The sequence below is a fragment of the Trifolium pratense genome, linkage group LG4, assembly GCF_020283565.1.
Source record: "Trifolium pratense cultivar HEN17-A07 linkage group LG4, ARS_RC_1.1, whole genome shotgun sequence".
NCBI classification, from domain to species: domain Eukaryota; kingdom Viridiplantae; phylum Streptophyta; class Magnoliopsida; order Fabales; family Fabaceae; genus Trifolium; species Trifolium pratense.
Genome location: NC_060062.1, coordinates 20,941,874 through 20,963,782, shown reverse-complemented (window position 1 = coordinate 20,963,782; position 21,909 = coordinate 20,941,874). Strand labels below are relative to the sequence as shown.

The 21,909-nt window shown below is 30.4% G+C and overlaps 1 protein-coding gene and 1 pseudogene across 1 annotated transcript; both read right to left on the bottom strand.

Annotated features, from left to right (window-relative positions):
- Positions 1–2,740: 2,740 nt before the first annotated feature.
- Positions 2,741–4,290, bottom strand: LOC123922268 (putative cullin-like protein 2). Its single transcript, XM_045975001.1, has 4 exons — positions 4,231–4,290; positions 3,176–3,364; positions 3,020–3,067; positions 2,741–2,902 (listed from the first exon to the last, which is right to left on the bottom strand). Exons 1-4 carry the CDS (start codon positions 4,288–4,290, stop codon positions 2,741–2,743), a joined length of 459 nt encoding a protein of 152 aa, XP_045830957.1.
- Positions 4,291–6,223: 1,933 nt separating this feature from the next.
- On the bottom strand, positions 6,224–17,327 carry LOC123922267 (annotated as a pseudogene).
- Positions 17,328–21,909: the final 4,582 nt, after the last annotated feature.

The window sequence follows — 21,909 nt, the reverse complement described above, 5'->3', positions numbered from 1 at the left end:
AAGTAATTGGAATAAAGAAAAAATAATCAGGATGGATCGTTCAAGCAGACACCATTTTGGCTAAATAGAGATTACCATTTGGCTAATTATAATAGAGATTACCCAGAAGTGTGTATAAAAAATTGAACAAAGATAAAGTGCAGGAAAAAAACAACACTATTGAGAAGAACAAGAAACTGAACAAACGTATGAATCCTCTACATGCAAATGTGAGAAAGCAAAATTCCATCATCCAAAATCTCAATCTACGTGATCCGAATTCCAATTCCTCTGTATCAGCTGCGCGGTCGAACATATCTGGCAGGGGTTTACCATCGCGAGCGTCTGAGCATCGGGAGGGCGGAGTTATTCGAAGCTCTCCGAATCTTCACCGACCGGGAAAGAAATCCTCTCTTTCTTTATCTCCTTAAAATAGGTTTGATTTATCGGGTGAGAGATTTGAATAGAATGCATGAAGTCTTAGGTTTGATCCTCCATTGTAAAAAAAAAAAAAAACTCAAATTGTTTTTTTTTTTTGAAGAATGAGAATTCTATAGATAGATGTTGAGTAAATAAGCAACTTGGTGCTTAAATTTTCACTTATCAATAATTTTATTTTCAAAAGTTATATTAAAACAGTTCTCTATTTTTATTTTATTTTTTGCTTTTTCTCATGTAAACCAAAAGAAGATTAAATCTAGGGTAAATGATCATTTACCCCCCTGCAAAATAAGGAAATTTTCGTTTACCCCCCTGTTCAGATTTTTTTTCTGTTTACCCCCTTGCAAAAAATAGATTTCCTCATTTACCCCCCTAGGTGTACAGCAGGACGTTTGACTGTGTAAATCTGCTGACGTGACTTGTATATGTGGAAAAAAAATCATTTATATTTATTTTTAAAATTCCACATCATCTATTAAAAAAAATTATAAAATAATTGAAGCTAAATTATATATTTGGTCTTAACTTATTTATTAATTTTATTTTGGTCGCTTAACTTATCTCCGTCCGTCAATTAAATTATTTTCCGTTAAAATTTTGACAAAACTCATCACTGTATTCATCACATTCAAACACTAAACCCAGAAACTCATACAAATTCATCACATCTATCATACCAAAAAAAAAACCAAAAAATCCAGAATAAAAAATTAAAAACTAGATGTGGCCGGTGACATTGTTCCCTGTTCCTCTCTTTCTTCTAACAAGTTCATCTTTTTCTTTTCTCCTTCTTCTAATCTACCTAAGTGATTGTTCGGAAGCTTCCTAGTTAACCATTCCAACCCCATCTTCTTTCTCTTCACAACTTCCATTTTTTTTAACCCATTTCTCTTTCACGTAAAGAATCTTAATCAATCATGTGATGGAGGAATTTGGGGTAATTTTCTTGCGATTAGAATTCTGAATCGATTATGGTGATGGGGAAATTTGGGATAATTTTCTGGGTTTAGGGTAGAAAAAATAAATTGGGGAATTTGGGGGAGTATATAAAACCTAATGGCTGTGAATTTTTAGGAATGATTTCAAGGGTTTAAATTTGTAGAAAAATTGAGAGAATCTATGAAATCCAGCAGTTACGATGATTTTATGGGTTTGAATTAGGTGAAAGAAAAAACATTGAAGTTTGAAGTTTTAAAATTTTTGGTTTTTTTTTTTTTGTAAATGTGATGAACTTGTATAAGTTTATGGGTTTGGTGTTGAATGTGATGAATAATAGCGATGAAGAATAACGGTTTTGTCAAAATATAATGGAAAATGATTTATTTGACAGACGGGGATAAGTTAAGGGACTTAAGTGTAAGAATAAATAGTTAATGGAATAAAATGAAACCAATAAATAAATTAAGACCAAATATATAATTTAGCCTTAATTATTTTATAAAAATAATTAATAAATGACATGTACCAAAAAAAAATTAATAAATGACATGGAATTTTAAAAATAACTATAAAATGAATTTTTTCCATGTGTACAAGCTATGTCAGCAAATTTGCACAGTCAGATGTCCTGCTGTACACTTAGGGGGGTAAATGACAGAATCTATTTTTTGCAAGGGGGTAAACAGAAAAAAAATTTGAATAGGGGGGAAAACGAAAATTCCCTTATTTTGCAGGGGGGTAAACGATCATTTACCCTTAAATCTATGGAATTTTCCGTTTTATCACCCCCTATATTTTATTACTTAGCCTTATTAGGCTTTCCCTCCAACTTAGGTTGAGACAAGGCATTGGTCATGCTTTAAGAGATAGACGTTTAAAGTGTGTTTAAACAAAGCGGCAAATTTGCATGAGAGAATATTTTAATTTTTTGAGGGAATTTAATATTTTTTATTATAAATTTACAAAGAAAAATTTAAATTCCCTTGAAATATTATATTATCTCAAAATATTTTCACATTTAAACACACTCTTAAGACTTATACATGGATATTCATGCAAGAAGCAATGCAAAAATACAAAGGAAACTATAAGCTCAGATAACTAAAAAAGAATCGTTCACAAGAAAGTCAATGATGGAAATTGGCAACAAACTATATATAGTTTCCACAAGGACAAAAGTAGCATAAATTTCAATATAGTTTCCACAAGGACAATAAAGTAGCAATCCATAATTTTCCACTTATTTATCTAGTCTAGTCTAGTAATTAAAGGGGAAAATAAATAGCAATATTTTAATAGTTTCAATTTAAAGATATAAAATAGTATAATAGAGCAACAATAATTTTCATACTTCTAATTTAAAGATACCAAAACTTGCTATCTAATTGGAAGCCCCATGCATAATTGCATTCTCTTTCATCATTGTTTCTACGAAACATTTTGGTTCATTTCTTCTTGTTTTTACTCCAATCTCTAAGTAGAAAGCCAACGCATCATTAATCAATTTTTCATCAATAGACTCCCCTGCACGTTTCCGAGCAATCTAAATACCAGTAAGAAAAAGGTAAAAAATCAAATTCAACCAAATGACTATTATGGATTAATGAATATCGAAAATTTGTAAGATAATCAAATCAAAAATAGAAATAGAAAATGGTACCATAGCTAATATTGCATCCATTACTTTTTTATGCATCTCATCATATACCTGAGATAAATAAAATGAAGTAAACCCAAAGTTAAAAAAGAGGGAAAAGATGAAAGCAAAATAAAATTAGGAGAAAAAAAAAGATTTTGAAGAAATCTCATCACTAACCAGAGAATAGAAGGATGAGAATGCAGTTAGTTCAAGAGTAGGACGTCCATTGCGACCGCGGATATAGTGTCTTTCAAGATAACAGAAAAATTTAAACATGTACTTGTTCATAATCTTGTAATTTGACCATTGTTCAAGCAACTCTTTCAATAAGAGTTCATCTTTCTTTTCTCTCAGTGATGGTAGTACCTAGTAATAATAAGAAAAATCACATTAGTTTTCTTAAAACCTATATTATTAGGTTATGACTACCATTCATATTTAACAAAATCTAGATGATTGATGAATGTGAGTACGAAAATAATTTAATGCACAACATATTGACAATTATATCTTTTTCTTTTTTAATCTTTTTCTATAGGATATTGTCAAACCTATCTTTTATCTTTTATATAAAAAATACTAGTCCCACACCCGTGCTATGCACGGGTGTTATGCAATAATTTATATTATAATGTTGAAAAATTATTCATATAAATTGAAACAATAAGTATCATGAAAATTATAATAATAACATCAACAATAACAAAATAATAATAATAATAATCGAACTTCTTCAAAAAATAATAATAATAATAATAATAATAATAATAATAATAATAATAATAATAATAATAATAAAAGTGAGGTAAATATAAAATAGATATAAAAGATGTGTTTATATTTTTTTTATATATCATGTTGCAATAACCAAATGTAGTATTAAGTATAATATTATTTTCATAAATAAATGATATATTATTTCATAGAAAATTTAAGAAACTTGTTGTGTCGTGCTTTTCTTGGATATTTTAAAAAGAACAAAATGAAGCAAAATAAATTGTGAAAGCGTTGAGGGGAACAAAATTTTCACTTTTTTGTTTGGGTATTTTATATAGGAATGAAACAAACTTCAATCGATTATGGAAATTTGAAAAGGTTAATTTATTATCAAGCAAACTAAGGCAAAATTTAAAATGACCAAAACAAACAAAATTAAATTACCAATTTTAAAAAAAAAATATAGAAACATGCGGGTACCAATTTGAATTTCTCCACACACAAAAAAAAAAAACCTGCGGGTTTGGAAAAAGCATAATCTCCTTGTCATAACACATAAAAAAAAGAGAACTCATCTTTTAATTTGCTGAACACATAAACATTGCTATAAAATTGTTATTGCCAATAGATCAATGCTTAATTTTATTAATACACCTATAAACAATTCTTCAAATTCTCCAACATGCAACCAATCACCCAAAAAAGAACTAATAATGAGAAAAAGAGAAGAAAAAATAAAAATGGAACTTTAAAAGAATTACCCAAAAATCTCTTTGGAAACTCAAAAAACCAATCGGAGATGTGAACAATAATGAGAAATCGGATATCACCAAAAAGAAATTGGAGATGTGAAGATCGGATTTGAAGAAGAAAAAGACTAAAGTGAAGATGTCAAAAAATTGGAGATTCTTTGAATGTGGCAAGAATTTAAAGCCTCGTAAGTTTGGAAAGAAATAAAATGTAAAATGCAACCTTGAAACTGAAAGATAAAAATGGCATAGGAATCAAAGGAGTTGCTTTAATATTAATTTTTTACTAACCATAAAGTTGATTGGATGGTGGGGGGCGGGTTAGTATAGGAACATGAACCGTATAAGTGCATTCAATTAAGCAATTGGTTGATAAAGTATATGAAAAGATATAAAGCATACTATACTACATGTTACTATTATTTTATTTTATATACGTATATGAAAAGGCATATAAATGTTTCAAATAAATGTTGCATATGAAAAGGAAAATAAATGTGGTACATATAAGCTAATTGGCAGGAATTGGATGGGCGTTAGAAGAAATTAACTTAGTAACTAAATTGAATTTTAAAAGAAAGTTAGAAGTGATGTGGCATGATAAAATGATTTAATTGGATGTATTGATGTCATGGCTAAATGAAAAAGTTTTATTGGTTTAAGTGGATTAGGGTTTAGATTGATAGTAGGATAACTATTTAGGAATTATATATATATATATAGGATTTAGATTGATAGTAGGATAACTATTTAGGAATTATATATATAGATATATTGTGTCTTTCAACTAATTAGATTAGATATTGTAAAATCCAAATTCGATCCGGTAAAAATATTCAAAGTTTAAATTTGACATGTTATTTATAGTGGATTTGTTTTTTCTCCAAAAATATTGATCAATGCCTGAAATCCAATTCATTAAAATTTTTCTCTAAATTCATTTGAACAAATTAAATAGAAAAAAAAATTCAATGAATTAATAATTGTAGTTGGCACAATTTTTCAAAAAAACTAAAAGACAACCCAACCATAAAATACACTTACCCACTGTGGAAGTCCTAAACTAGTCACCCACGATCTAGCCTTCGCCAATAAGCAATCTAGTTCTTCAATTTTCACTTATCAATCAATTTGTTCTTGAAAATTATATCAAAATAATCATTGAAACAAAATCATCAGAGGCATTGGTCATATGAGGTAATATATAACCACAAGAGATAATCTAAATTTCATGCTTTAAAAATAGACATTTGTTTTAGAGTATGTTTGCATGAGAGTATATTTTAAGATATTTTATTTTTTTTAAGGGAATTTCAAATTTTTTTATAAATTTACAAAGAAAAATATAAATTTCCTCAAAATATTATACTAGCTTAAAATATTTTCTCATTCAAACACATTCTTAAGATTTATACATGGTATTCATTCAAGAAAAATGTAAAAATATAAAGGAAACTACAAAACATGAAAGTCAATGCTGGAATTTGGCATTAGAGAAACTACAATAAAGTAGCATAAATTTCAATATAGTTTCCACAAGGACAATAAAGTAGCAATCAATAATTTGTCTAGTAAAGGGGAAAATAAAATAAAATAGCAATACATCATCGGATGCATGTGTAAAAAATCTTTACACTGACGGTGCACAACAATTTTTTTTGACACAAACGGTGGACAACAATTAAATATATAAAGTAGGAAAATAGAGCAACAATAATTATTTTTATACTTCCAATTTAAAAATACCAAAACTTGCTATCTAATTGGAAGCCCCCTGCATCTCTTTCATCATTGTTTCTACAAAACATTTTGGTTCAATTTTTCTTGTTTTTTCTCTGATCTCTGAGTAGAAAGCCAATGCATCATTAATCAAATTTTCATCAATAGACTCTCCTGCACGTTTCCGAGCAATCTAAATACCAATAAGAAAAAGAAAAAAAATACATCAGGAAAAAAATCATATGAATATCACAAATTCAACCAAATTTGTAAGATAATCAAATTAAAAATAGAGAATAGTACCATAGCTAATATTGCTTCCATTACTTTTCTATGCATCTCATCATATACCTGAGATAAATAAAATGAAGTAAACCCAAAGTTAAAAAAGAGGGAAAAGATGAAAGCAAAATAAAATTAGGAGAAAAAAAAGATTTTGAAGAAATCTCATCACTAACCAGAGAATAGAAGGATGAGAATGCAGTTACTTCAAGAGTAGGACGTTCATTGCGACCGTGGATATAGTGTCTATCAAGATAACAGAAAAATTTAAACATATACTTGTTCATAATCTTGTAATTTGACCATTGTTCAAGCAACTCTTTCAATAATCATCTTTCTTTTCTGTCAGTGATGGTAGTACCTAGTAATAATAAGAAAAATCACATTAGTTTTCTTCAAACCTAGATATATTATTAGGTTATGACCATTCATATTTAGCAAAATCTGGATGGTTGATGAATGTGAGCATGCAAATAATTAAAGTGTTTCCTGTGAACATAACTCAGTTGCTAAATACATTGATATATGTAGGGCTGAGATTTGAACCCAAACTCCACATTTATTGACTTTAAAGGTGAAATTTTTAGTTGGTATATCATCTCATAATCAAATGATTCTGATTATCGATGCAAGTTACAAGTTTACATAGCTTATAGTTATAAGGCTATAGAGGGTGAAAATAAAGCCAGTGACTGAATTAGATTTTTTTTTTCACCACCAGTAAGTAACTAACCACTACAGTCTAATCTGGTTCAGGACAGAGGTCAGTTCTGCCATCAAACGATGAATTAGATTTTATAAATTGAATGCACAACATATTGACAAATATTACAATTGAATGGAAGTATTTCTAGTAATTAAAGATACATTAATTAATTTCCCTAGGATTCACTAGGAAATGATATAAACAGAGGCTTTGAAGAACAGTTCAACATGTTGTTTACTTGCGAAAATGTATGGTTTGGCCGGTGGATTTTTGGGAGAGAATTTTTGGAGCGAATCAGGGACGGACATAAGGGGGGGCAAGTAGGGGCTGAGGCCCCCCCTCTTGTCATTTTTTTCTTCTTCATATACTTGTAGTTTGTACTTGGTATATACATATGTACACATACATATATAATATATTGAGAGATGTGTTAAAAGATTAGTAGCCATTGTAACACAAAAAAGATTAGTAGCCATTGACAAAAAAAAAATAATAATAAAAATTGGTAGCTACCTCCTGGTGCAAAACATGCACTGCACCCACCGCATAGTAATTGTAATAATTAACTTTAAAATATTTTGATAATATATATTATACACTATATTAAACTCCAAATCCAATTCAATTAAGTTAGTTCTGGTTTCTGCTATGAAGATTGTGAAAAATAGGCTAAGATGAAAGATGAATTTCAAACTAATTGTGTGTTTATTTACACCGAGAGAAGAATTGCTGAAAAAATTAATACATATTCAATTATTGATGAGTTTTATGATATGGAGGAATGACGTGTACGATGTAGATAAACAATGTGATGTACTTTTTTGTAGAACAATGTGATGTATTTTTTATTGAGTGTATTTAAGTACTGTTATAATCATGATTTATTTAGTATTTATTACTCCCTCCGTCCCAAATTATAAGGGAAAATAAAAAAATCACACTTATTAAGAAAAGGTAAAACATGATAATTTGAAATATGTTTTTGTGGGTTTTTCTTGGAATAAATTGCATAGGAAGATGTAAAACCAATTTTTATTAGTTGTTGTTTATTGAGAAAATGGGAGAGAGAGAAAATTAAATGCAATTTGCATTTAATTTTATGAGAATAAGAGAAAAACATTCTTGAAAATGATTTTTTCCCTTATAATTTGGGACAAAAAAAATGGACTTTTTTCCCTTATAATTTGGGACGGAGGGAGTATTTAATTGTTCCGACACCTGTTTTATATATTCCTGGATCCGTCCCTGGAGAGAATACAGTAATATAACACCCTAGGGAGAGAATTTTGGGAGTCAGGCTCTAGCAAGAAGATAGAACTATTAAGAGATTAGCTATACATACTCTATTAAGCTCGGTGTTGTAAATTGCAGATAGTAGAAAATAACACCCTGTTAAAACTCTGATACACAATAGCGAGGCAAGAAATTAATGTAAGTACCAGTAACTAACTTGATGTGGTCAAGTGAGTAAGGTGTGAGGTGAGAAAAATCAAATTTTAAAACACAAAATTACGGTGTAATATAAATATTGCTAAGACTAAATATTGCTAAGGCTCGCAATGTCACTAAGCTAGAGGTGCAGATATATTCAATGGTGGTTATACAATGTTTAATTGGGGGAGATATAGAAGTACAATTCAAGCATTGTTTATAGAGAAGCGAACAAAGTTTCGGATTATCTAGCAAATCTTGGATGTAATTTAGTTAATGGTATCACTTTGTTTGATGTTCCTCCTGAAGAGGTACAACAGCTACTTGATGATGATGTATTCGGTGTCTCTACTTCTAGAATGATAATCGAGAATGATAACCGTGTAATTTCTTTTTTGGGTTTTTTAAACCCCTATTAATCCAAAAAAAAATGTCTAATAACAATATACATAAAAATAAAAATATAATATGATATACAAATGTTAAATTAATAGTGTTACTCACAGTTAATCCTACGTAATCTTCGAATGTTTTTTTGTAGTTTTCATACAGCAGAATGCCATAGTCATGGGGATGCCTTTGAACACACATATTGTACACGTTCCTGCATTGCAATTTAAGAAAAAATCATTGACCAAAAGAAACAATCAAACAATCTAATCACAAGCACTAAAATCTCAAGCATGAACAAGTAAAAAAAAAAACACACACAAAAAACTTGTTATATATCAAATTCGATCAAATAATGACCTACATTTGGGGAAGGTGAACAACTCTCCATTCACTATAATTATTGTTTGCATTGAGATCTCAAATGAGTTACAAAAAATTAGCTTCAAGAAAAAATGCCTAATTTGTACCCATTTTCCAAACCTCACAAGAATACATATCAACAATGAATCTCACTTGCAATGTGTTTATGATGTGTTTCTTAACCCTAGATCTATCACAAAAAATCTCAATCATTAGATCTTGATCTATTAATGTTTCCCTCTTTTTGTCTCTCTAAGTATTTCCTAAAACCCTAATTTCAAAAGCTGCAAAACTGTCAAAATTTGTAGCTTTTTAAAACCTTGTTGCTCCATGCGCGCAACATACGCTTATGCACCCTACATATGTCAAAATGACACAACATGCATGAGAAGTAGCCTAATCACAAGATTTCACCAAAATACAAAATTATGTGCGTCCTGCACGTGAGACAGAATCTGAACCTTCAAACTAATAGAAAACCTTGAGAGTGTAAAACAACTCTCCATTCACTATAATCAGTGTTTATAATGAGATCTCAAATGGGTTAAAAAAATTAACTTAAAAAAAGAATCCTTAATTTGTAACCATTTCCTCAACCTCACAAGAACATAGATAAATGATGAATCTCATTCCTAAGGTGTTTTGATGTGTGTCTCAACCTTAGATCTACCCGAAAAAATCTCAATTATTAGATGTTTATCACTTAATGATTCTCTCTTTTTATCTCAGCAAAGTGTTTCCTGAAACCCTAATTTCAAAAGCTGCATAATTGTCAAAATTCCCAGGATTTTATAACCTTGTAGATCCATGCACGGGGCACATCCTTGTATGCACCCTGCGCAGGTCATAAGCACAGATCGTGCATGAAGCAGTAGCCAAAACACAAGATTTCGCCAAAATACAACATTATGCACATCATGCGCGTGAGACTAGATCTGAACCTTCAAACTAAAATAAAAGCTTACACAACATATGTCATATACATAATATTAATATTATATCATAATAATCAACTCCATGAAAACAAAAACACACAAAAATCATGGTATATTCTTAGATGAAGTATGGAAACATACGTATACAACATCAAGGAATCTTCAGTAGTGAAGTGAGGGTTGGGCAAGCTCTCTATAAGCTTCTTGATGCCCTTCTGCATAAAATTCCATCCTTCATCATAGTCCAAAATTGAGAAGTTGGACATGTTACAGAAGTGAGACATGTTAGAGAATTGAGAAAAATACCAAAACCAGCAAGAGTAAGAAGAGAATCACAAATGTGAAAAGACCAAAAAAAAAAATTAAGAGGTGAACATTTTTTTTATTGGACTTTTTATCAACTATGGTCAGTACATTTTCATTCAAGGTATTTCTTTTTTCATAATGACATTATATTTTGACCAATTTAATTCTATAATTTTATTTTTACCATTTTATTTCTATAATTTTTTTTCAAAATTTAATGCCATTATTTAATTGTTGGAGTTTTACAATAAAATATTGATTTTCTTTTTTTTTAGAATACAATAAAATTTAAACCTTTTTTAAAAAATGTGAAAAGACCAAAAAAAATAAATTAAGAGGTGAACATTTTTTTTATTGGACTTTTTATCAACTATGGTCAGTACATTTTCATTCAAGGTATTTCTTTTTTCATAATGACATTATATTTTGACCAATTTAATTCTATAATTTTATTTTGACCATTTTATTTCTATATATTTTTTTTCAAAATTTAATGCCATTATTTAATTGTTGGGGTTTTACAATAAAATATTGATTTTCTTTTTTTTAGAATACAATAAAATTTAAACCTTTTTTAAGAAATGTTTGGTCAAAAAAAATTAATGAATTCAGCCTTACAATACAATTATATGCATAATTCAATAATTTAAAACATCTTCCTATTTTGTGAAAAGAGAGATGCCAGATATGTGACTCCATACAATGCATTATTTGCTTTTCTATTCATATATTTATCCATTAAAATATGTTTTTTTATTGTATTTTTCTTGCATACTACCCAATATTTAAGAGTTAAATATATTTTTAATTTTTATAAATATGTGACCTTTTAATTTTAGTCCCTACATAATTTTAATATTAACTTTAGTCCATATAAAATAAACTAGTATAACTTACCCGTGCATTGCACGGGTTAATATTCAAGTAAAAATATAAATTATTAAAAATTTATTATTCTGGTACCAAAAAAATAAATTATTATTAGTGTGCAAAATTATATTAGCATGAAATTGAACAGGGAGGAGAAGTGTCTCCCGCTTCCCGTGTTTTCTCTTTCATTCCCGTAGAAATTTTGAAAATTATTATTTTATTGTATAAAATTATATTACTATGGAATTGAACATGGTGGAGAGTGAAGTCTCGCTTCCCGTATTTTCTCTCTCATCCCCGTATAAATTACGGAAAAAATTATGGTAATGTATTAATATATAAATATATGTCTCATGTGAATTACCAAAAGGTTATGCATGTGTATTAATATATGAGTATAAAATTTTAGCCACATAGGAATTGAAAAAATAATATGATACCATATAAGAATTAGATCATTGAGAGGTTGCCACTTATGAGTTGGACTATGAGAGAGAAACTCTCAAAAATAGAATTTATGAATTTAAAAAACATGACTAAAAAGGAAATTTTGAAATTTCGAATAATTAATTATTTTTCTTACAGTACGGACTAAATAGTTACATACATATTTTTTTTTTTGGATTGCAAAAGGGGCTAGCGCCCAATACATACAAATTATTATTGGGTCTAATTTTAGTACAAATTTAATGCATTTTGAATAAATATAGAATGCTTTTAAAGTCACATACATTATCTCTTTGTTTAGTTAGATCTTGTGTGTGATTTATTTCATAATAATATGCACTGAATATGGTTTATATTTCTTCGGATCGTTCTAACATTGAGCCATTCTTTACAATTAAAAGGATAATAAATTTTCATAATATTGATTAAAACAATATTACAATATATTGTAAAGACGTTACTTACTGAAAGAAATGTTTGAACATGCAAAATATTTCTCTAAAAATAAGCTACATACACATATGCCGGTTACAAAGTAATTGATATACATTAAAAATAATGAGTAAAAAATAGAGTACAATATTTATCAATAATAGTATAATTTTTTTTTATAAATATGATTTAAACCAAAAATACATATATGAATAACAATTTTTTTTTAATAAGTAAACTTTATAATTGATAAACACCAGCAAAAAAAAAAAGAATAACACTTGATTATTTATATTACAAAAATTAAAACAAACTAATTATACGATCAACACATATTTCCTCATAACAAATAGAGTATACAGGATCAAATCGTAAATACATGTTACAAAGATAGATGAATGATATTTTGGCTTCTTTAAAAAAATAGTTTAAAAAGAAAGATGAATAATGTTTGACTTTAGAGAAAAAAATGATTTCTCTTTTTTATTTTGAATCCTCTTGTCGATAGTCTTGTCTCCCGTGTACGTCTTCTATTAGTTTTAGGAAATCAATGCACAATTAGTATGTCCTTCAAACCACCACCAAGTGTCTCATTGTCGCAAAAAAATACGGAGTATACATAAGAGTTATGGAAAATTAGAGGAAAGGACAATGATTACAAATAATATATAGTTTTTTTTACTGCAACAAATAATATATAGTTAGCACAATAAAAACAAAACATTAAAATATTTAGAAAAATATGTTAAAGACATGCAACCATTTTTTGTAGCGCTATAAAACTCGAAATAACACTGTTATAGAAATGCACGGTATCGAAGTTGTATATATTCCTGAATTTTTTTTTTTTGGAATAACACTATTATGGAAGTGCACCGTCCCGAAGTTGTATATATTCCTGCAAAAAAACAAACAAAACATTAGTCAATTATGCTTTAGGATGAAATTACAAATTAAGTGAGAAAACATGCAAAAAGAAAAAAACTTAGAAGGAATATCAGAATGATGTGAGGAATGTTGTGAGTTGTAATATTTATAGCAAAAAATACCATCAATCTTATCAAATATTTCTAAAATTAACTAATGAGAATTAATTACAATTCTTTTGGACTTGATAATGTAACTTTTTTTGTTTGGCGTGATTTTTTTTTATTCCAATATATTTTATTTCTTATTATGATAATGATGCTTTTATAATACATTTATGAAGAATTTTAATAGTTTGTTGACCAATATTTTTAAATATGTCTATATATGGAGATGTAATAAAGTCTATTTTTTATTTATTTATAATCATTTGCATGATTTTCCTTTTTTAAGAATCCCCTTTGCATTGCATTCAGTCAAAGAGAGAATCCCTTTTTCATGATTTTTTGTTTTTGGTCATGACCCTTTTCATGACTTCTATTTTTTATTTCTTATAATTCTTTAATTAGATTTTTATAAATCATTCAAATTAGACTTTTTTATTAATATTTTTGAAATGTGAAAGATTTAAAAAATAATTTTTTTTTACTAATTTTTTTGAAAATATAAATGTTATACTTGATTATATATTAATTATATATTCAAAAATAAAACATTACCTCCCATAAAAACTATTATAAGTGCTTATTATATTACCTCCTATAAAAATAAAACATTACCTCAATAACAATTCATAAAAAAATATCTTTACATTATTTTTTATTTTGCTTATTTTTTAATATATAGAATAATACAATATTTTTAAATTAAATTATAATACGAATTTTTTAAAATAGTAAATATTAATTTTATTACGAAATTTAAACGTTTCATATTCTAAAATATTTTAAAATAGTAATCAAAATCAAAATAATTTTAAAAATAGATCATTTTTTAAAAAAATGTTGAGGCTAAAAAGTACAATCAAAATAGATCATTTTACAAAATCTATTATTTATTAGTTTGGGAGTTTCTCTCTCCATTAAATAAAATCACTAAATTATTTTGAAGTAAAAAGATGAAAATCATTAAAGAATGGCTAAGAGAAAGTATAATAATGACACGTCAGATAGAGAAGCATTGGAGAATGCCACGCATGCGTAGGATGAATGTGATATTGCCACGTTAGAAAATTGCATGGAGAGAGAAACTCTCAAACTAATAAATAATAGATGTTGGCAAATTTGGTCCATGTTGTCAAATTGTAGGTGACTGGACTGACAAAATGTTGATTGGACATGCCACATGGACATTTTTATTGATGGCATGCTGACTGATCACATTTTTTATTTTTTTTTAAGGAAAATGCTACTTCTCGCGAGAAACAAAACAGCGAAACTTTTCACGAACCACGTGTCACAATATTACTGGAATATTCGGTTTCTCTGTCCAGCCTTCCCTGTAACAATCGATCCTTCAATTCAAACCACAACCGTTTCACCACCTCCCTCAGATATGGTTGCCGCTGCTGCAACTTCATTCCATTTGTGCTTTGCCTCCATTGTGTTTATTTTTTCTCCTCCCATCTCTGACGTGTGGATATATTAGTCGCTGTTCTGTTGGTCAAGTGACTCCAAACGACACAAGAGGGGGGGTGAATTGTGTACTAAAAAATGATTAAAAATAAGCACTTAAAATATTTTAACCAAATAAAATAACTTGTAGCGAGAAATAAAAGAGATGAAAGGGTAAGAAGAAAAACACAAAGAAATTATCCTGGTTCGGCCAAAAACAAAGGGCCTACTCCAGTCCCCAAGGAAAGCACCTTGAGATTTCACTACACCAAGCTTTTATAACAGGATAAGCTAATAACCTTTACAACCGAGAACTCTCAACACAAACAATGAGATATCACCTCCCTTGTGCAAGAGCCTCTAAACCAAGAGATATCACCTCTCTTGAAAACCTTGGGATCACACCCAATACAAGTGGAATAAATTGAGTTACAAGATATTATACCATATGTGTAGATAAAACAAATTGAAGCACAAGTACTACAAGTAAACTATGTAGTATAAAAAAGCTCTCAAGATAATATATTAGCAAGTGTAAAATAATGAGAGTGATGAGTATTATTTTTGATATAATATTATGCAAAATTCAGTCCTTATTATGAGCTATCGTAAGACACCTATTTATATTGGACAAATGAAAGTGAGCTGCCTTAAGAACAAATAGCCGTTGGTAATTAAGTGTAAAGTAGCCGTTAGAAACAATTCAGGAAATATATCAATTATCTCTCAATTAGCATTTGCTAAGAATTAAGACACGTTGAAACAATATTATGAGCTAATTGAATAAGTCACAATAAAATCAGTTATGACTTTTTAGTAAGAGATCACGCGAAATCATGATTTAAATGAAAAAAACAATTATGCAATTTTACTAATAAATTATGACTTTTCATGCAAAAATATTTTCATGCAAAATTTTATTTAAATGAAAATTATTGTGAGTGTGTGATATATTTTCAAGAAAGCTTTTTCTACTACTCACATAAAGATCCTAAAAATAGATGGATTACAATCCAATAATTCTATAATCCAAGTCTTGAAAGTTTACTCCACTTTTCCGCTTTTTGCATTCTTTGTCATTCTTAAACTTCTTTTGTCAATCATCAAAAACAACATTGTTCCTGTCAAGGCATATATTCACATTCTCCCCCTTTTTGATGATGACAAACATCTCATGGTGGGATTTGCTCAATGGAGGGTTAGAATAACAATAATTAATAATAAAATATATATCAGAGATAAGCGCAGATTATTCTCCCCCTTTCTATATGCAAACATCTACAAACTACTCCCCCTGAAACATGCAAATCACACAACTCTCCCCCTTTTGGCATTATCAAAAAGCGGGAAAGAAATAATCATGGCAAGACATATATTCAGAAAAAATAAATCATAAAAAATAATAAAGTGAAAAGAGTAAACCAGTTTTGCTTCTCTTGAATTTGCAATTTCTTTTTGGAGAACTTTCAATAACATCGCCTTGCGATACATAGCCACTTTTTGGTGATGATAGGGACAACTCATTTTTCTCCCATTAGATTCTATTTGTGGTCTTCTATCTAATTTCTCATGTTTCTTTTGATATAGCAGACACTCAGATTTTATATGACCTTTCTTACCACACTTATAGCATGTTGGATTGAAAGAGGTTCCTTCATCACTTTTCTTTTGAGAATTTCGAAATTGTTTTGGTTTAGCTTGGTGTCGCATGAACTTTTTGAAATTTTGAAACATTAAAGCCATGTTCACGTCATCTTCATCAGAACTGTCACCACCTTCAAAGTCACTATTTTTGGTAGTTACAGCTAAAGCATGCCCTTTCTTTTTCTTTTCTCCTTCTTCATTTTCTATGAGTCGATTTAGTTGCATCTCGTGTTCCTGCAGTTTTCCAAAAAGAGTAGCCAAGTCCATAGATGCTAAATCTCTAGATTCTGAAATGGCAGTCACTTTGGGTTGCCAACTCCGATTTAGACATCCAAGAACTTTGTTAATTAAATCCTCATTATTGAAAGTTTTTCCAAGTGCTCGGAGATGATTAACTATGTGGATGAATCGTGTTTGCATATCTTTTATATTTTCTTCCGATTTCATCCTAAATAGTTCATAGTCACGAGTTAATGTGTTCATTCTTGCCCTCTTGACCTCGGGAGTTCCCTCATGGGTCACTTGAAGGGTGTCCCACATTTCCTTGGCGGTACTACAATTTGAAACTCGGTAAAACTCATCCATGCTTAATGCAATACTTATGATTGTTTTAGCCTTCAAATTGTATTGTACCTTTTCTTTTTCCTTTTTGGTCCAAAGATTTCTTGGTTTATTCACCACTACATTATTAACTAAACGAGTGGGAATAAAAGGACCATTTTCCACGGCATCCCATATATCAAGGTCTATACCTTGAAGAAAAATTTTCATTTTTTCTTTCCAATAACCATACCATTCACCATTGAAGGGTGGTGGTCTATTTATGGAAATTTCCCCATAAAAATTGTTTGAAGTCATCTTGGCTCTTGAGACGATTAGTCTTTAAACAAGAGTCCAAGCTCTAATGCCACTTGTTGGGAAAAACCGGCATAGAGAAAATAAATGAACGCAATCAACAACACAAGAATATAACGTGGAAACTCCAAAACCGGAGAAAAAACCACGGCCGTTGTCAAAACCGACAACCAGAGAATAAACACTATGTGAAAATTGTTACAACACATAGACTTCACTCTCAATCACCCCATGCTCCAATACACCCACACTCTCCAAAGTAAATATTTGAACTACATCTCAAATACTCTTAAACAAGAGCATAAGAGAAAAGCAAAAAAGACACAAATATAAACTTAAAGTGTTTACAAGTGTTACTGCTTGGTGCAATTACAAACAAAGAACTTAGGTCCATGATATAGCCTTGATTCCCTCATTGCTTCACAATTCTAAGCGATGTGGGACTTCTTCAATATAATTTCTTTCACCTTTTTTTCTTCTTCATTAGCAATGTGGGACTTACATCGCAATCAATCCCAACAATCTCCACCTTGATTGTAATGGTCTTCGATCTTCATTGTCTACACCGACAATCATTATCTTCTGCTTCCATTGTCTATACCGACAATCATTGTCTTCACCGACAATCATAATTCTCATTGTCTATACCGACAAATTAAATTATCATACTCCACCATAAAGAGTATACTCCACTTGGAACTAAACCATCCAAGAATTTTCTTCACTTGAAACTAAACCATCCCAAGATTTTTCTTCACTTGGAACCAAGTCATCCCAAGAATTTCATTTCGAAACCTCGCTGAAAATTTATGGTGGAACTTCCATGTTGGCTTTCTCCGGAAGTTCATCAGCCATCGAGATAACCGCATACCTTGCATCAATGCCAACCAATGCCTGCACGCTATCATCACACACCTTGCATCCATGTCAACCGATGCCCATGTGTCACTTGAACAACTTCAAACATCTGTGAAACCACCTCAGACCATTGTTAGGCTCCAACAATTCCAGTTTAGTTACATCACCTAGTAAACCTTGTTTCACTAGTCTAACTAAACTCATGTCACTAACAAGTACCCACCCGAAGATCCACAACTTAACCAAAACATGAGAATCACCACTAGTAACAAATGCATAACCAATAATAGTAGAACTATCTAACAAGTAATCTACCTACTATCTATGCATCAAAGTTCAAGAAAATACCTCGCATTGTGTTAAAAGAAACTCACCCATACCTTGAACCTTACAAGCTTTCCGTCACCAAGATGAACAACTCCACCTTCAACTAGCTATAGGGATTCAAAAGTATTTTTTCTTCAAACACATGTGATAGGAGCTTCCAAAGTCCATATGACTCAACACTCCACCGATTCTCAACTTCCACTAGCACCTTCGCATCCTCATAATAAGTTGTTGTTTCAGACGTAACCCGAGTATTCTTAGCACCGCCTCTCCAGACTGATGTCGAGTATTATTACCACCGCCTCTCCAAGCTGACCTTGTGTAACCCTGATTGCATCAACACATCCTTGACTTGATTTTCTACAAGCCAAAGCGGAACTCCCTCCTCCTGAATCAAACCAAGAGCTCTGATACCACTTGTTGGTCAAGTGACTCCAAACGACACAAGAGGGGGGGTGAATTGTGTACTAAAAAATGATTAAAAATAAGCACTTAAAATATTTTAACCAAATAAAATAACTTGTAGCGAGAAATAAAAGAGATGAAAGGGTAAGAAGAAAAACACAAAGAAATTATCCTGGTTCGGCCAAAAACAAAGGGCCTACTCCAGTCCCCAAGGAAAGCACCTTGAGATTTCACTACACCAAGCTTTTATAACAGGATAAGCTAATAACCTTTACAACCGAGAACTCTCAACACAAACAATGGGATATCACCTCCCTTGTGCAAGAGCCTCTAAACCAAGAGATATCACCTCTCTTGAAAACCTTGGGATCACACCCAATACAAGTGGAATAAATTGAGTTACAAGATATTATACCATATGTGTAGATAAAACAAATTGAAGCACAAGTACTACAAGTAAACTATGTAGTATAAAAAAGCTCTCAAGATAATATATTAGCAAGTGTAAAATAATGAGAGTGATGAGTATTATTTTTGATATAATATTATGCAAAATTCAGTCCTTATTATGAGCTATCGTAAGACACCTATTTATATTGGACAAATGAAAGTGAGCTGCCTTAAGAACAAATAGCCGTTGGTAATTAAGTGTAAAGTAGCCGTTAGAAACAATTCAGGAAATATATCAATTATCTCTCAATTAGCATTTGCTAAGAATTAAGACACGTTGAAACAATATTATGAGCTAATTGAATAAGTCACAATAAAATCAGTTATGACTTTTTAGTAAGAGATCACGCGAAATCATGATTTAAATGAAAAAAACAATTATGCAATTTTACTAATAAATTATGACTTTTCATGCAAAAATATTTTCATGCAAAATTTTATTTAAATGAAAATTATTGTGAGTGTGTGATATATTTTCAAGAAAGCTTTTTCTACTACTCACATAAAGATCCTAAAAATAGATGGATTACAATCCAATAATTCTATAATCCAAGTCTTGAAAGTTTACTCCACTTTTCCGCTTTTTGCATTCTTTGTCATTCTTAAACTTCTTTTGTCAATCATCAAAAACAACATTGTTCCTGTCAAGGCATATATTCACATTCTCCCCCTTTTTGATGATGACAAACATCTCATGGTGGGATTTGCTCAATGGAGGGTTAGAATAACAATAATTAATAATAAAATATATATCAGAGATAAGCGCAGATTATTCTCCCCCTTTCTATATGCAAACATCTACAAACTACTCCCCCTGAAACATGCAAATCACACAACTCTCCCCCTTTTGGCATTATCAAAAAGCGGGAAAGAAATAATCATGGCAAGACATATATTCAGAAAAAATAAATCATAAAAAATAATAAAGTGAAAAGAGTAAACCAGTTTTGCTTCTCTTGAATTTGCAATTTCTTTTTGGAGAACTTTCAATAACATCGCCTTGCGATACATAGCCACTTTTTGGTGATGATAGGGACAACTCATTTTTCTCCCATTAGATTCTATTTGTGGTCTTCTATCTAATTTCTCATGTTTCTTTTGATATAGCAGACACTCAGATTTTATATGACCTTTCTTACCACACTTATAGCATGTTGGATTGAAAGAGGTTCCTTCATCACTTTTCTTTTGAGAATTTCGAAATTGTTTTGGTTTAGCTTGGTGTCGCATGAACTTTTTGAAATTTTGAAACATTAAAGCCATGTTCACGTCATCTTCATCAGAACTGTCACCACCTTCAAAGTCACTATTTTTGGTAGTTACAGCTAAAGCATGCCCTTTCTTTTTCTTTTCTCCTTCTTCATTTTCTATGAGTCGATTTAGTTGCATCTCGTGTTCCTGCAGTTTTCCAAAAAGAGTAGCCAAGTCCATAGATGCTAAATCTCTAGATTCTGAAATGGCAGTCACTTTGGGTTGCCAACTCCGATTTAGACATCCAAGAACTTTGTTAATTAAATCCTCATTATTGAAAGTTTTTCCAAGTGCTCGGAGATGATTAACTATGTGGATGAATCGTGTTTGCATATCTTTTATATTTTCTTCCGATTTCATCCTAAATAGTTCATAGTCACGAGTTAATGTGTTCATTCTTGCCCTCTTGACCTCGGGAGTTCCCTCATGGGTCACTTGAAGGGTGTCCCACATTTCCTTGGCGGTACTACAATTTGAAACTCGGTAAAACTCATCCATGCTTAATGCAATACTTATGATTGTTTTAGCCTTCAAATTGTATTGTACCTTTTCTTTTTCCTTTTTGGTCCAAAGATTTCTTGGTTTATTCACCACTACATTATTAACTAAACGAGTGGGAATAAAAGGACCATTTTCCACGGCATCCCATATATCAAGGTCTATACCTTGAAGAAAAATTTTCATTTTTTCTTTCCAATAACCATACCATTCACCATTGAAGGGTGGTGGTCTATTTATGGAAATTTCCCCATAAAAATTGTTTGAAGTCATCTTGGCTCTTGAGACGATTAGTCTTTAAACAAGAGTCCAAGCTCTAATGCCACTTGTTGGGAAAAACCGGCATAGAGAAAATAAATGAACGCAATCAACAACACAAGAATATAACGTGGAAACTCCAAAACCGGAGAAAAAACCACGGCCGTTGTCAAAACCGACAACCAGAGAATAAACACTATGTGAAAATTGTTACAACACATAGACTTCACTCTCAATCACCCCATGCTCCAATACACCCACACTCTCCAAAGTAAATATTTGAACTACATCTCAAATACTCTTAAACAAGAGCATAAGAGAAAAGCAAAAAAGACACAAATATAAACTTAAAGTGTTTACAAGTGTTACTGCTTGGTGCAATTACAAACAAAGAACTTAGGTCCATGATATAGCCTTGATTCCCTCATTGCTTCACAATTCTAAGCGATGTGGGACTTCTTCAATATAATTTCTTTCACCTTTTTTTCTTCTTCATTAGCAATGTGGGACTTACATCGCAATCAATCCCAACAATCTC

Excerpts from the sequence above, each read along its gene's own strand:
- LOC123922268 (XM_045975001.1), bottom strand. The coding sequence starts at position 4,290 with ATGAGTTCTCTTTTTTTTATGTGTTATGACAAGGAGATTATGCTTTTT. Across the intron at positions 3,365-4,230 it reads TGCTTTTTCCAAACCCGCAG|GTACTACCATCACTGAGAGA; the intron begins GTTTTTTTTTTT and ends TATTATTACTAG. Across the intron at positions 3,068-3,175 it reads TCTCATCCTTCTATTCTCTG|GTATATGATGAGATGCATAA; the intron begins GTTAGTGATGAG and ends TATTTATCTCAG.